A 16,435-nucleotide genomic window follows, 5' to 3' on the forward strand; every position below is an offset into this window, starting at 1 on the left:
ATGAATCACTGATACGTGTTAACTAGAGGGTTTGAGGTTTTTTTGTGTTTTGTTTAGATTTTTTGTTTTATTGCTTCTCTCAATAAATGGATATAGAACTGTTCATATTAAGAGAATATAAGCCTGAAAAGCATTCATGGTTGCATTTAACTTCTGCTTAGTTTTTGCTCATTCTGTGTCTTGATTTAAAAGGAGCAGTTTGGGGTGGAGAATAGCTGAAGACTGATAGAGCTTATCTAACATGCATGCTGATGAGGAGAAGTGGTCAAACTCAAACCGTATGCTGAGCTAGCACAGAAAACAGGAATAGCTGTGCAAACCCATTTGTCTCCCAGGAGAGATTTTCTGCGTGACCAGGAGACCAAGGACAGACCTTGAAGATATTGTCTGAAAAGACCTGTGAATGCCTAATTGAGGAAAAAAACTACTCAATTCAGCTGGGAGTGGGAGCAGGGATGCATGGGAGCCTTCTGCCATGCACTATCATCCAGTCAGTTTCCTGTCTCCAGGAAATACATGTTTTTTGTATACTTGAATATATTTTGTTCTTGTTGGACTGCTTCAAAAGTTTTAACCATGGTTTAAAGTCCTGTGTAGTCTTGCTGTTGGTCTGTCTGTCTGGTGCCTTTCCTCTCTCTTTGTTTTTGCTCATGTTCTGGTAGTTTTCAAAGCCACTGTTCGTGCTCTGGTATTCTTGGAAAAAGGATACTAATCATAGTATCTAGTCACTGAAAGCAATGAAGCTCCTAAAAGTTCCCTAAAACTTTAGGTAGGCTCTGCCTACAAGGAAGTGGGGGCTTTCTTCAAGAGAGATGGTGTTAAATCCTTGGAATTGAGGACTGTCTGGAATGTTTTCCTTGTTAGACTTTGGTGAACCTCCACAGACGGGTGCTGTGGTAAACATGGGACAGGCAACCACTGAAACTTGCTGTTACCTGGAGAACAGAGTAGGAAACACAGTGTGACAGATGATGGCACTTGGAAAGCTACTTGTCTGTATGATTTAGCTGAAATACTGGAAATAAGATCAAAAGATTTACTTATGCAAACATTCATTTGAAGTTATTGTCAGAAGGCAGAAGCTGGGAAAAGTTTCTGTGCTGAGGGCTGTACGAGCAGTTTCTTTCATCACCAGGTTTGAACAGATGCACTTCAGAACAAAGTTTTGATGAAATCTTTTTGTTGCAATGATTGATTGTGCTACTAATATGATGCCAAGGATATTTAAATCCCAAACATCTGTCAAGGTGTTCAGCTTGAGCTTATTGAAAGTCTCCTACAAGGCAAATGAGGTTATGTATGAGCTTTACGCAGATGATGGTGCTTTTATTAAAATACGATATGGAACACTTCAGGCTCACCGTAAGTTTGCTGAGCCAAAGAAAAATAAAGGTGTGCTTTGAACATGAAAAAACTAAGGAATGTGCTATGCCTGTTAATACCTGAGAGGGACTATGGGGTAACTCTTTTACAGTCATCAGGCCTGAACTCACTGGGTCAGGTGTCCCTCTTGTTGGAACTTTGTTTATTTGGTTTTGTTGGATCTCTTTAGAATAAAAGTCTGTTTCTGAAAGGAGCAAAATGTTATAGCAACATAGCTCATGAGAAATTACCAGGTTAGACATGTCTAAGAAGAGGTCATTGCCCAAATATTTAGGAGCTGTTATAAATATTTAGACACATCCATTAGACATGGTATAACATAACTGGAGTGGGTTGAAAGTCCTCTAATGAGGTAAGTTGTGAAGATGCAGTGTGGCAGGATGGTTTGCATTGCTGCAGGACAAATTGCTGGATGCCACTTCCAAATGCCACGCGATTCCTCTGTGTAAGGCGAGGGTTGTACATCTGGAATTGAATGCAATTGATCAACAAGCCCAGGGAGCTAAATTGGCTGTTTTCCTCTTGATAGGTAACAAATCACTAAAAGCACTGCAGGATCAATTTTGTTTAAAGAGATGCTTAGTGTACTGTTTAAATATAAAAATCTAGACAAATCTGAAGGAAACTGCATAAAAGAATTTAGAAAAAAAAAATTGAAAGAGTGATTTGTGTATTTCAATATGTATCCTTACAAGCTGAATTTGTTTCTAAGTAAATATTTATTCTTTAAATTTGATGTTCTTGCAACAGTTGAGAATGAAATCTGATTAGCTTAAGGTCAGACTCTGAGATATTAGTTGCTGGAGGAGGCTTTGGGTAAGAGTTTTAAAGTTCAGAGGAGTGGGTTGACCTTGTCTGGCTGCTGGGTGCCCACCCAGCCAGTCTCTCACTCCTGTTCACAACTGGCCAGGGGAAGAAAATAAGATGAAAAAGCTCATGGGCCAGGATAGACAGGGAAATCACTCACCAGTGGCCATCATGAGCAAAACAGACACAATAGGGATAAGGTTAATTTCTTGTTAATTAAAACCAGCCTGTATAGGCTGGATGAGTAGGCAGCCTTGAAGGTTACCCAGTCTTCACTTGGTAGAAGTGGCTGCTCCATCACTTCCCTTCAGCAAAACCCTTCCTCTTCCAGGGTCCGTGTTCTTTCCTAGAAGTCGAGGTTGTGGCTCAGCTGCAGAGCACTCCTGTTCTGGAAAGTAGATGTCCGAAAGCTTCAGTAATTAGTATTCAGCATATGCTTATGTGCTTCCCCCAGAAAGTATGGATTTGAGCACATGCTTTTCCAGATTAGTCTGATGAACACTCAAAAATAGAAACTACGTACACTGACTTAATCTATCATGAGTGAAAACGACAGCATGGCAGTCTCAGATGCTCGGTACTCTAGTTCAGCATAACCATTATAAGATTTTCCTTTTTGGGGTGTTGGAATTACACCCAATGTAGAGAACACTAGAAAAATTTATCCACCTGATTTTTGTTGTCCTATGAATCATTATCTCACTGGGGTTGTTTGTTTTGTTTGTCTTTTTGCTTAAGGTGCTGCTAGCATTTTATTGTGTTAACAAGCTGCTCACCTGTCTTTCTTGCTTGTGTAATGATATTCTATAGATAAACACAGAGCAGCTGGCAAAGCTTTAACCAGGCTGTAGCTTTTTCACAGTGCTTTTTTTTACATATCCTCGTGACCAATTACCAATTGTTGCCTTCATCTCTGAGTCCTTTTTGTTTTTATGCATGTGTAACACCAGTTTAAGACTTCATGACATTTTACAAAATATGACTGTTGAGGGAATTTTTTTCCTTTTTTTTTCTTTAACAGGTAGCACTTCGGATAGTAGATTAAAAGGAAAATAACACAAACTAAAAACCCAAAACCAAACAACCCCCCTCCACATACAGCTATGTACTTGGAACAGCAGCTCCTTTTTCATTTAGTATGAAGAAATATTTTTGCTGCTAAATCTTCTGACAGTTAAATGCCAGAATTTTTGACTCACCTGCATATTAGAGAATTATTGTTTCTTCTTGCTATTTATTGGCATTTGAAAATTAATGAAACATTCCAAGTGCCTGTTCAGTGGAAGGATGTGAATACACTTGCTTACATGTGAGATGAAAAATAAGCAGATGTAACAACTTGCTGGTATCCCTTTTTGAAGAAGTACCTTTAGTCTTTGGAATTCATCGTCTGCCAGTTAAACTTACTACTGCAACTGTGACTGGTGTAAAGAGTTGTCAATTGACTAAGTTTCTGTTGCTGTAAGTACATTACATTTGCATAATGGGGGATAAGTAAACTTTGGACATTGTGCCTAATTCTTGTCCCTTTTGAACAAATTTTTTTTCTCCTCCTTATATTGTTACGTAAATAATGTTAGTTAATGTAAATAATTGTTAGTTTAAGTTTAATTAGCTGAAAAGTAGTTACATGCAACATAATTTGTAAGTTTTGAAAATAGTGAGTTGGCTCATCACTGCCTTTATTTGAACTTTTTAGGGCCTAATTCTGCCTTTTGCACAAACCACATTGACAACTTGTACAAGGAGTTGTTTTCCAGTACAGAGGCATCACTTTCTGTATGCTGCAGATAGAAGCAAGTTTGTAACCTATAGCTTTCATGAATTCTCATCCTAAAGGGAATATGCTTTCATTTGGGAAGTCCCTTTTTTAAAATTTCTGTGCTATGAAGTAATTGTTCATATTTCAAACTGTCTGATAATGGCGGCAGTTATTTTGGGGAATGAAAAATTTGAGGTTGGTCCTGTGCCTCTTTCCTTTCCCTGAAAATATCGTAGGCAACAGATTTAGACTGAGAACAACTGGACCCTCCTTATTAGAGACCCACTATTATTAAGACTTGCCCCTGAAGTAGACTGAGATTCCTGTTAATAAAATCCTTGAGCTGAATTAGAGTGAAAAGATGCTGAGTGAAAATACACTGAGTGAAAATACACTGACCAGTGTATTTATGAGGCAGATATATTTCAAAACAGTTCAATTGCAGTGGAAAGTATGCAGGCATTTTGTTTCTCTTCTATAAAAACATAAAAATATCATAAAATACTTAAGGAAAAGAAAGAGAAGGAAAGGATGAGATTAGATAGTTGAGAGGAAAGATGTCACCACCTGTGGATCCAGTGATGGAGCTTGATCACTGTTCTGCTGTACAAGTGGTCACAGACATCATCCACTGGGAGTAGAGGCCCATGAAACAGTAAGTTTGTCAGGGTACATTCAAGCTGGCATGGAAGTGCCTGGATCCCTTCCCAGGGAGGGGATTCTCCAAGTGTCATGCAACACTATGGGCTATGTACAGTGTTCTGATGGAGAATTCCCCAAAGACACTTGGGTCTTGGGTAGCCCCTCTATTGGTCCTGTCCACTCCTTGACCCCACTTCCATACTTCTCCACTTTATTTTGTGTGCTCACCATGGACCTGAATGGGAAAATTAGCTCCAGAAAGGTGCTGCCCTGCATTTGGACAATCCCCATTTCCAGGTACATCCTGTTCTAACTTTCTCACTTGAGAGAGAAATTGGTGTTTGAGGCATAGCACTGTATTCATTCCTTTACTGTCCAGGCTTCTCAAACCACCCTTTCCCTTACCCTTACCACAGGGGGAATAAAGGAAGCTGTGTAGATGCAGGACAGTTCCACTGATGTGAATGTGAAACACTTTCTGAAACCTTTCACTTCAGCTGTTAGAGCTGTAGCAGAAGAGGAAGGGTTGAGCTGGTTCCTGTTGAAGGAAGGGTTGTTTCATTCGAACCCTGCAGCATTTAAAAGTATTGCGTGTGGACTGTCACCAAATAATTGTCCTGTGATTGTGAAGGCATTTCATACAGTGTGTAATAAAATACATGTATTTGTGTAAAATGCACCTTTTTCCAAGTGCTGCTTGAAAAGTTACCCCAATGGATCTCGGTTTACTTTGTTCCCATGTCAAAAGGCAATCTGGATTTACCATCACCGAAGGCGTATAATTACTCCTTTTCTGTATAGTTTCTTTCCATAGGGATCAAGTCAGGGTTCCTGAGTGTGTGGCAGAAAAACAAATGCTTAGTGCTGGATGGGTGCCAGTGAACAGTGGGAGATCTGGAGCCTTTCAACTCCATGGACTTTATTTTAAGTAGGGTTGGGTTTTAGCTGTTGTTCTGAAGACTTAAGATCAGCAGTTCAGAAACGATGGATATTATTTTCAGAGGTCCGGTGGCAGGCTTCAGAAGATAGTGCTATCACTAGCTGGGATCTTGCTAATTTGCGTGGTTCCCTTGCTTCTGTCTGTTCTTTGACTTATTTGGGATTGTCATGTCTTCTTGTTATGGTGGTGGCTGCATTCTTATTGCAATCTCAGTAGAAGAAAAAGCCTGAACAAAATCTGTACTTCTCTACAAAGGATCATGGAAACCTGGAGGAAAAAATTCCCTTTAATGTTCAAATTATGGGCTGCTGTCAGTTCTAAGATGACACGTGTTTTATGTTACTCAAAAAGAGATGGTGTTGATACTTGAAAGCTGCTGTCAAAAATAATGCAAAATGTGCTTGCAATTTCCTTTCAAAAAGAGGATGTGTCTCTAAGAACCACCCTTGTATCTGTAAATGTGGTTTTGAAAGTTATTCTTAGCTTCCAGAATTACTGTGTGGTTTGAGATTGGTCTGTTGGCACCCTGGCTTCTTGTTTGTAGTTTATTTTTTGGTCTCTGTCCCATGTTGGAAAGTCTGTGCTAGAATTTTTCTTCTCTGTTAGTTGTCACTATTTTTTATGGACAGTTTCTGCTCTTGGTCTACCAGCTTGTTTAAAAGATGTTAGAATAGAATATTTTCCTCTGATAATGTGCAATAAATAATTGTACAGACCTGTTATTTATCTAATAACCTGTAGCTAACAGGTCTCTTAATTTAAGATGTTTTTAACATTCTCTTATAGTCCATTTAAATTCTGTTTTAAAAATCAGATCAGAATTCATTATGCAATTAACGCAACTAACCTAATCCTGGTCACTGTTCATTGGTTAGACTTGATGGGTAAAGCCAGAATGTAACCAATTCGATAGTTAATACATCTTTTTCACATGTTTTATACTGTCAGTTTTATACTTTGTGAATGACAAGCAGGCATCTTCTAATTTTGGTATCTGACCTGTTGAGTAGAACTTAAAAAAAAAAAGTAAAAATCATTAAAATTAATATTCAGTGAGTGATTCTTCATGAAATAAAAGAATGGTGTATTATATATCGTGGCTGAATGTGTGTTACTTTGTTTGGTTGGAGTTTTGTGGTTTTTTTTTCTTTAATTTGTGGTGTGCTTGTTCCTGTCTTGGTACTGGCTGGAATGAGAGTTTGTATATAGCAGGAATAGGCAGAAGGAATGCAAGGTGTAGCTGTGGAATGAGACTCCTGCCTGGAGAGCTCATACTCAAGAGGGTGTTGGGATGATAGCAGCACTATGGCCACGTAAAAAGAACTTCCTGTGCAACCAAACAAAAATTGTCCCCAGAAATCCCAAATCCATAAGTGCATCCTACAGTGGTGATATGGTTCAAGGGGTTACTGCAGTCAGTGAATACAGAAATAGGCAAATAGAACTAATCGAGGTTCTTGATGCTGTAGTGGAATAAGGCAAAATGAGCAGTGTTTCTCAAGTCCAGCAAATCAAAACAAGAATGTTTTTTTATTTGGTAATTTGTTGTTAAATGGGATGTTTTCCCAAAACAAACTACCAGGATACGTGGTAGGCTTTCCATGAGATGTTTTCAAATTAAGTCTTTCTATTAATTTTAGTACCTAAGGATGGGAATTGCTAATTCTTATTCTGCCAAAGAATAGTAAGTGATTTCGATTAAATTATTTGAACCACATTCTGCATAAGCTGAAAATAAAAATTGTTATTGAATATGGCACTGTCCCTAATTTTCTGTTACCTAGTGCAGTAAATTGAATTTGTAAACTTGTGTTTTATTTGCTTTAAGTGGCACCCTGTGAAGAGATTTAAAGTTTCATGCAGTTTCAGCTTGCCAGGGACCACATATGATTGACACAATTAATCAAAGATCACACTACTAATCCACACCAAACATAATACAGTTGAGAGAACTCAATTAAAACTTTTTTTCTTCCAGATGAAAAACAGCCACGTGGGAGCTAAGTGTCGCAGGCATACTTGTTTTGCTTGAGATCGGTCTTAATAAATTTCCTGATTCTGCTGCAATGCAATTTAGATGCTTAAAAATCAGCAGTCATGCTTTGTCACAATTCCATACCCAGACTCCAGCATCTTTGTTTATTAACTTTGTCTAGAAGGTTTTAGTGGTTGTGAGTAAATGCTGAAGGAAAACATAAAAACAGAAATAATAAAAATCATCAGGTAGGGAATGCTTAAAGAAATGCTTTACTTAAAAGCTTTACTATAAATACAGAAATTTAGAACTAAACAACATAAAATTGAGTAGTTCAATTATGTGCTCTCTCTCTTATTATTAATTTTGAATTTTGTTTGTTTCCCTGACCATACATCACAAGCTTTATCCTTCTCCCTGGGCACCTTTATATCATTATAGTGAAGGCATTATTCAAGAGTGTAGATTGTTGACAGCTTACACTTAAGATGTTGAAACCAGAATTCTAGCTGTTAATGTTTTGAAAAATCTTTTTATGATGTAAACCTTTACTGTTAATATTTCCCAATGTTTTTGAGGAGGTATTCCTTGATTCGTTTGGTCTTTTTATTATAGATGCTGCTTTGTTTTAATGTGGCCAAAAATCTGTTGTGATGAATCTGTTCTTTGCCACCTGAAAGACTTTGTGACATAGTTTTCTCCCTGTAATGCCTTATTTTAGTGATATTATTATTATTATTAGTGTTATAAAGTGTTTGCATCTGTTTGGCCCTGGGAGATTCATTACCTGCGTTCTTGTGATGTTCAAACCATGTTGCAAAGGTTACCACGGTGCTTGATAGATTATTCCATCATCTGATAGGTTTGGGGGGTATTGTTTGTTTGTTTTAACTTGGAAAGCAACTTTGCCTTGTTCTGCCTAGAGCTGAAGTCTGCTTCTGTTTAATAAACAAACCTTCTGATTCAGTTGTTTGCTCCTTCAGATAATTATACTACAAGAAGTGAGAATGCCAGGGTGGTTTTGGAAATAATGGCAGCTGAGTAATGATTCAGATTTATTATGCGAGATGTTTTTTGAGGGTCTTTTTTCTCTTCAAAGTAGAAAAATTTTAAAAGTGTGTGTAAATAATCTCAATATCATTATTTTCCATGCTGCCATACTGCTTATCTGGCTTATATGTTCAAAAAAAATCGTGGTAAATACAACTAGCTGAAGTTGTTTTAGTTTTTGGGGTTTGGAGTTTTTTTTGCAAAAGTAATGTAATATTGTCCATGTCTCCAATACAGAGAACAGACCCACAGCTCCTTGCTCAGTTCTACTATGCTGATGAGGAACTAAATCAAGTAGCAGCTGAACTGGACAGTTTGGATGGAAGAAAAGACCCACAGAGATGTACACTGCTGGTCAACCAGTTTCGCTCCTGTCAGGTAATCAAAGTGGCAACTTCCTGATTTCACTGGGATTTTTATGTACATTTAATGTATCCCATTAATATTTTTTGTATTAGTTAGTTTTTATTGTCAGAACTTTTAGAAGTTAACGTTTGTTAGATACATGCCTTTCCTTACTTTGAAGGGTATATTCTTGAAAATACTATCAGTAAGTTAAATTTCCTACATCTCATTTAAGAGTATTGGTGCTTTCCCTGAATAAGAATACACATAATAAACTTTGTTTCCTTTATATAAAATGAGCATACAGAGCTTACAGGACATGAGAAATATTTCAAAATTTCAAGCAGCAAAAAATATCCATGTCATTTGTAGCTGATCAGCTTTCAGCCCTCATCAATCTCATAGTTTTTCATTAGTAATTGAACTACATTCAGAGGGTTATGTGGTGTTCAGCTAATTCAAATTTTTAGAGGTAGAAACTGCTTTTGTTGTACCCATCGTATTTGCATTAATGCTTTTATATAGAAAAATTATTGATATTGAAAAAAATTGATTGAAAAACAGTTAGGTCCTCTGTTTGCTTGCAAGAAAACTACATTTTAAAAGTGCAGCTTTTTGAAGAGTGTTTACAAAGAAAGTAGACTTCGAATGTATTGTTCTGTCAGAAAGAATTTTAATACTTCTGTTGACTTTGAATATCTTCACAATTTCCTACTTTATTGTTCCTAGAGAAAAATGTGAGTTTAAGGGATTACCAAACTGGAAGCTGTAAGTTTATTAACGAATTAAAAATGCAGTGACTTGGAGTGAAAAAAAATAGATGTGAAAGTTACCTTCAGAGAAAGACTTGAGTCTTCTGTGTGACAGATCAGCTGTACCTAAACCATGCTTCACAAATATTTATCTGACTTTTCCAAAACCTCCAGTAGTGGATGTTCCAAAGGCTTTCTAGTCAAATTCTGTCCAGACTGGTAGGAAAGGTTTTCTGATATTAAGGGTGGATTAACAATATCATTGTACAAGACAAGCCTCCTTGGTTGTTTTATCCATGGCAGTGACAATTTATTCCCTGTTTCCCTGCAGGCACACAGGTTTTCTGATGTGTTTCCTGTAGTATAGGCAGACCTGAAGAGCTGTTCTATTCAAAAAGTAGCTTCTCTGAATGTTTCACCTGTAGGAGCACAGGAAATGCAGACTCTGATTGCTCCTTGGTCAGTTTGCTTGGCTTGTTTTATAATGATTCAGTACCTTGTGACTCTTAATATCTTCTGATGTGTGGTAATTTCATTTGTCAAACAGATTGTTTTAGCACCAACAATCTGTTGCTAGAACTGAAAGAAAAAATGGAGGAGTTTTTTTTATGTAGCTATTTTGGTAATTTGTAGTTGTAAAAGTTCTGTAGGATAGGTCAGATCATCGTCAAATGTCATGTAAAAAACAGCTTTGCTTAATTAGGTCTTAACATTATTTTGTAGTACTTTGTGTAAATGCAGTGATTTTTTGGTTTCTTTTTAGAATTTGTCCTGTAATTTCCAAACAAGAGAAGGTACAGTATTTTAGTAAGGATTCAAAATGTAGGTGTTTGCTGACCAAATATCACACAGTAGAAGGAAAAATTGGTTTTAGCCTAAGGTGTGGTGGGCTTTGAGAATGATGGAGAGCCAACAGTCAGCCCTGGGCTCAGAACATTGCCCAGAATGTAAAAGTAGGGTAGCAGCTGCATTGTGCAATACCTCTGGTATCTGCAAAAACAGTCATGCAATTCTGGGACCTTTTGTTTAGAAATGTGCACTTCTGACTGTTCAAGCAATGCTTTTGAAAAGTATTTTGTGACCACAGAACATAGTTCATCAGCCTCCCAGTCTTTGCATGATTTTTTTTCTCCTATTTTATGCTAGTTCATCCATGGAAACTTTAGTTTTAAGATATCCAGATGATTCCCAGTTTTTATCTCCATGAAATTTACAGAGGCATAGCATTTCTATCAGATTTTAGCGTTTTCTAGGGACAAAGATTTCTAAAATTCCATGTCCTTCTATCTTGGCATCTGTTTTTTAAATTAATTCATTGTTCCTGGGTTACTTATTTTCAGATCATTCACTGATAGTGTCTGCTTGATTCACAGATGATGGTTTTGAATTTTATTTTTATCAACTAGAGAAAGGAAATGCCTGTAAATTAATGTGGTTTTGTTTTGTTGTTTTGTTGTTTTTTTTAATGCTGACAAATCTTAAAAACCTGTGATTCTTCTTGGAGAGAGGTTGGGTGTTACGTTGGATCTTGACCATGTCTGAAGAGCCAAGCTTTAAATCTTTGTGTCTACTTTGAACTTACGATAGTTTTGTTAAGGATCTCCAAGTTTATTGTTGTGTGTGAGCAGACTCAGACAAACCAGAAGGTCTCTGCCTAAAGGATCTAATACTTTATAGTGGACATACTTTAAGTACTCATAGTATTAGTCAAGGCAAGTTGAAGGTATGGTGCATTGTGGTGTTCCTGTGCATGTGCAGAGAACTGCAGTCTTCAAGACTGTTGATGCTTCATTAGTAAAGAACTCCAACTCTGAATGTTGTCTCTGAATGTTGTCTTCTGCTTTATCATGATACTATCTGCTGATAAGACTCACACTTGTTACAGTCAATTAACTTTTCAAAATTTCTGAACATCTTGCAGCTTAGTTTTCAAATGCTGTGGGTTGACTGTACAGCAGGATGCTGAGTAGCATAATCCATGAGTAAGAGTGGTAAGATGAGTAAGATAATGCTTTTCAAAGCTTTTTATTTTCACAATAATCTGATGTAACACTGTTTTCCAGTTATGGTAGCCTATAATAAAAATGGCTCATCCCTCATTTTTGCTTTGCTGTTTGCATGTCAGTGGTAGAATATTGTGAGAATATTGTAAGAACATATCTATCACTACAGCATCTTGCATTTATTGTGTGATTAATACCTATTCAACAGAATAAAACACTTCTCTACTGGTTTCTGTTAAGATTAACAATACCTAAAGTGTGCTGAGATGCATGATGAAAAGCTGTGTAAGTTTTTCTTAAATTAACTAAAAGGTAGGTAGAATGTCAAACTTTGGTTTATTGAACTTGATTGATAGTTCTAGAAGGAAAACTCTCTTTTTTCCTTAAGAAAAACATCTCTGCTTTAGTGAATCTTCAGTAATATGCAGTGCTTGTTCATCTGAGGTTTTTTCACTGCAACACAAATCATTGCAGTATTTTTATATTAGTGGTAAAACAAGGTGTCCTTTCCTATGCTACTCACAGCATCACACAATATTGAGTTTTACAAGAAGTGATGGTAACTCGTACACTTCTGAGTTATTCACTCATGCATTCACTGTCATTCTCTAAATTAATTTGCTTTGATCGTTGCTGTTTTCACATTGATTAGTGTTTTATTAGTTGACTTGGTAAACTGGTTTAAAACAATTTATCAGCTATTTAAATGGAGTTAGGTTTACTGTTAAATATTACAAAATTTCATTTGTTTTGTTTAAGAGTAAAGAGTAAAAAAACCCTTTGTTGCTAAAGCAGATATTTGTTAGGAAGTCACAGGTAACAAATGTGTGCATAAGTACTTCACATGGTGAGAATGTTTTTAGGATCATAGTCCTTGCTTGCTGTTTCAGTATACTGATAATTAATTCTCTGTGTACAGTACTGAGGTCTCAGAATAGCACATGAGTCAGTTCCAGCATGGTTTTATCAGCATTATTCCTGCAGATTGTATCTCAGCAGTGTGTCTCTTGATCTGCTGAAGTGCATGAGGAAGGAATTTGCCCCATCAGGGCACTGACCTGAAGTAAACCATAGACTTTCCCGGCTGTGGTGTCCATTTGCACTGTTCCACAGAGTAGTAAAATGATGAATTTGTGATACTTGTGAGACATGACTGTTTCTGGCTCACTGGTAGGAGTGATGGGCACTGCATTGACTGGCAGTACATTACACTGGTTCTTCACTCCTTTCCTGCTAGTTGCCTTCTTGGGAAGCACCTCCTGAATTACTGGAATTGGCAGCCCAGTGTTTCCAAGTCAGCTTTAGCAGTTCCAGTTTGCTGTAACATTAGGTTTTAAAATGTAGCCTTTAGTCGACTGCCTCCTGTATAGATCACTCCTTCATTTAGTGCTGGAGAAGCAAGCATCTATAAACTTCATTATCCACTGTAGCATAAGTAAATGTTGCTGAGGAGTTGGAGCCCTTAGAGAAAGCGAATCATATCTCAGTGTTGTGTTTTGTCACTTGTCTGTCTCAGTTTCTGTAGCAATACAAACTGTGTAGTGAATTTTATCAAAAATGCTGTTTCAGCCACACTTATCTCCATATTTCTTCAAGCTCAATTTAACAGCTGAAGGCATCACTGCAAAATAAGTTGAGATATGAGTGTCAGTGGAAACAAAACTTTGCCCTCTCTGTAAAGGAACATGTGTTACAGGCTGAAGGAGCTTACTGTGGGGTGTGGAAAGAGTAAATTGGATATGGCAAACAAGGAGTAAAGGAACAGTGCTGCTGGGAGCATACTTGGGCAATCTGCTTTGTCACATGCTAAAATCACAGTCATAGGGTAGTTTGGGTTGGAAGAAACCTTAAATATCACCCAGTTCCTGCCCCCTGTTGTGGGCAGGGACACCTTTCACTAGATTTCCCCAGCATGGGAGCAGGACCTTACACTTGGCCTTGCAGAATCAAACCTTTAACACAAAGAGAAAATATATCCTCTTTATCTTTGAAATATCTTTTGTGCATATCTGAAACGCTTAGGATTGTTATTTGCCTTTCTGAAGAGGGAGATGGATGGGTATGACAAGTTTGGAAGGGGGGGAAGCTTTGTCTGATACTGTGTAGTGTCTGACCCAAGCAGTGATCATGTTTGATAATGGCTCACTTTAGGAGGTGGTTACCAATTCCAGCTGATACGGGGATGGATAGCAGTCCTGTTGTCTTTCACATCAGCTTATACCATGTATGTGGGCAGATTTCTGTACTGGCTTTTTATTTAATTAAGAAAACCCCACAAGACACCAACAACAGCAACACTAAAAAACCAAACAAGACAAAAAACCACAAACAACCAAAACAAAACCAAGCAAATGAAAACAGACCAGCAAAAATCTTAACTCCAAACAAACAAAACTTTCAACACAACACCATCACACAGAGCTCTGAAGCTGTTGCAGGGTTTGCAAATTGCTTAGTAACATTTCCAGAGTGAAAGAGAAACGTGACTGAATGAATTGTCATAGAGCATGCGTTGATTTCTCTGTAGTGGGAAATGGAAAGGCTCTTCAATGTGTGACATTTGAGTTTTGTTATTATATATATTTAAAAATAAATAAAAGCTGATGTTGCGTGAAATGACAACACAGGGGGTAATCAATAATGCACAAGGGTGAAACTCAATCTGGATTGACAAGTTGCTAAATAATGAAAAGAGAACTTATCTTTGTGTACAAAACACAATTAATTTTTTATCAGTGAAAAAGGGATGTGATTATATTATATTAAATGGTGCATGCTGGGGTAGCCATAGGTTGTTACTGAAGAGACTGTGATGCAAGGTTATGCTGTACCATCTGCTCATGATGACCACAATCATTGCATGCAAACTCCTGTGGAAAACCACTGGCTTTGGTGGAAGATGAGGTAGTCATCCATATAAAACATGAGGTGCTAACAGGAGAGCAATGAATATTTTATCTCTGCTTCAATTAGAAGTTTCTTCTTTTGGTCACACCTTTTATTTAAATTTAAAAATACAGCATTTTCTTCTTTGTGAACAAGAGCCCAGCTATAGAAGGCTCTTAATTTCAGAGGTATTGGAGTCTTCTAATACTCAGCTACTAAAGATAAAATTATTTTTCCTTTCTTAATGTAAGATTATTTGCCCATGATCATTGTTTTATATTGCTAACAATTGGCATGTTGGTATCTTGGATGAGTATTGACAGTGGTATACTGCACATAGTGGTATAATTCCCAGAGCACTTGAAGGCTAAATGAGGACAATGGAGCCAGGTCATTTTAAGCCTGACTTTTCTCAGCATTTGTGAAGTAAGATACTATACTGGATCCAGTTATGTAGGAATTAATGTAATGTGACGTGTCTGAGTATCAGGGGCTTTATAGCTCTTCCACACTCTTCAGCAGTGCCATCAGAGGATTGCTGTCAGCTCTGCTATAGTATGATTGGCTAAATTTTAATTTCTTTTTTTTTTTACTGTTGCGAAGAAGGATAGATTCTAGTATCAGCCACTGAATTGTTTATGTAGTCTCATGACTTAAATATACTGCAATTTTCCTTCTTTTCTCCATATGCACATGGTAGCGCCACGTTACTAAGATTAACAATACGTGCAAATTATTTATTTTGTGATGTTGCTGTACTTGGGGATTAAGTCTGTTTTCTTCTGCTAGGAGTCTTTTCACTTAATCATATAGAAAAATCCATACCATTTACTTTTCTCTTTAATGCTGGGAAAGTATGATAAGAAAGACAAGAAGGCAAGTAAGTAATTTGTCGAGTTGGTTCTTAGCAGTGGAATTTAATTTTCATTGTGACCTTAACATACTTGCAAGTTAAATCCTGTTTTTTAATAAGAAATAATTTATTTCATAATAATGGATTATTATGAAGAATATTCTGTGGAATATTGTGCCATGTGGTTTTCTCATGTGTCAGGTTGTCATAAGTAAGTTTTCATTAAACAAAATCCTTGAATGGAACATCCTGAGTTGGAAGTGATCCACAAGGGTCATGAAGTCCAACTCTTGGCCCCACGCAGCACCATCTGTGAAAGTCGCACCATGTCCCTGAGAGCATTTCCAGAGTCCTTGAGCTCCATCAGGCTTGAGGCTGTGACCACTGTCCTGGGGAGCCTCTTCTAGTGCCCCCCTGCTGGGTGAAAAACCTTTTTCCTAATATCCAACCTAAACCTTCCCTGACACAACTTCAGGCCATTCCCTTGGATCCTGTCACTCACTACAGAGCAGAGATCAGTGCCTGCCCCTCCCATTCCCTTCGTAAGCAACTTGTAACTCCAATGAGGTCTCCCCTCAGTTTCCTTCTCCCGGGACAACATCTCCAGTTCATTTGTCCCTTAGTCCAGAGGTTCTCAGCTGTGCCATTGCCAGCTACAAGCTCCATGCATTCCAGCCCCTGCCTCACCTGCCCTGCCTGTTCCTCCCAGAGAGCCTGAAGCATCCAGCAGGGCACTCCAGTCACAGAACTCATCCCACCAGGTTCTGCTTATGCCAGTGATGCCAAATTTCTGGGACTGGGCCACGGCTTCCAGCTCCTCTTGCTGGATCCTCATTTGCACCTTTAGATTAAAGCCTTCAGGTGTTAAATTTGCTAAATATATATCTATATATGTTAAATATCGGACAGAAAAAGGACTTCTACCTATTGGAAGGAGGGATTACAAAATATTTTTGAGTTTATAATTTCAGACTGCCTTTTTGTTACTATTGCTGTATAATTAAACAATAAATTAGTAATTGAATGGCTGGAGTTTA

The 16,435-nt window shown here is 37.6% G+C and overlaps 1 protein-coding gene across 5 annotated transcripts in view; it reads left to right on the forward strand.

The window, feature by feature from the left end:
- The window catches only part of ZFYVE28 (zinc finger FYVE-type containing 28), a 145,905-nt gene that overhangs the window by 56,694 nt on the left and 72,776 nt on the right, over positions 1–16,435 (forward strand). For all 5 annotated transcript variants that reach the window (XM_058838453.1, XM_058838454.1, XM_058838455.1 and 2 more), the window contains exon 2: positions 8,797–8,937. In XM_058838453.1, coding sequence (XP_058694436.1) covers positions 8,797–8,937 — 141 coding nt within the window. The remainder of the gene's footprint in view (positions 1–8,796; positions 8,938–16,435) is intronic.

Source organism: Poecile atricapillus, chromosome 4 (assembly GCF_030490865.1).
Source record: "Poecile atricapillus isolate bPoeAtr1 chromosome 4, bPoeAtr1.hap1, whole genome shotgun sequence".
NCBI classification, from domain to species: Eukaryota; Metazoa; Chordata; class Aves; order Passeriformes; family Paridae; genus Poecile; species Poecile atricapillus.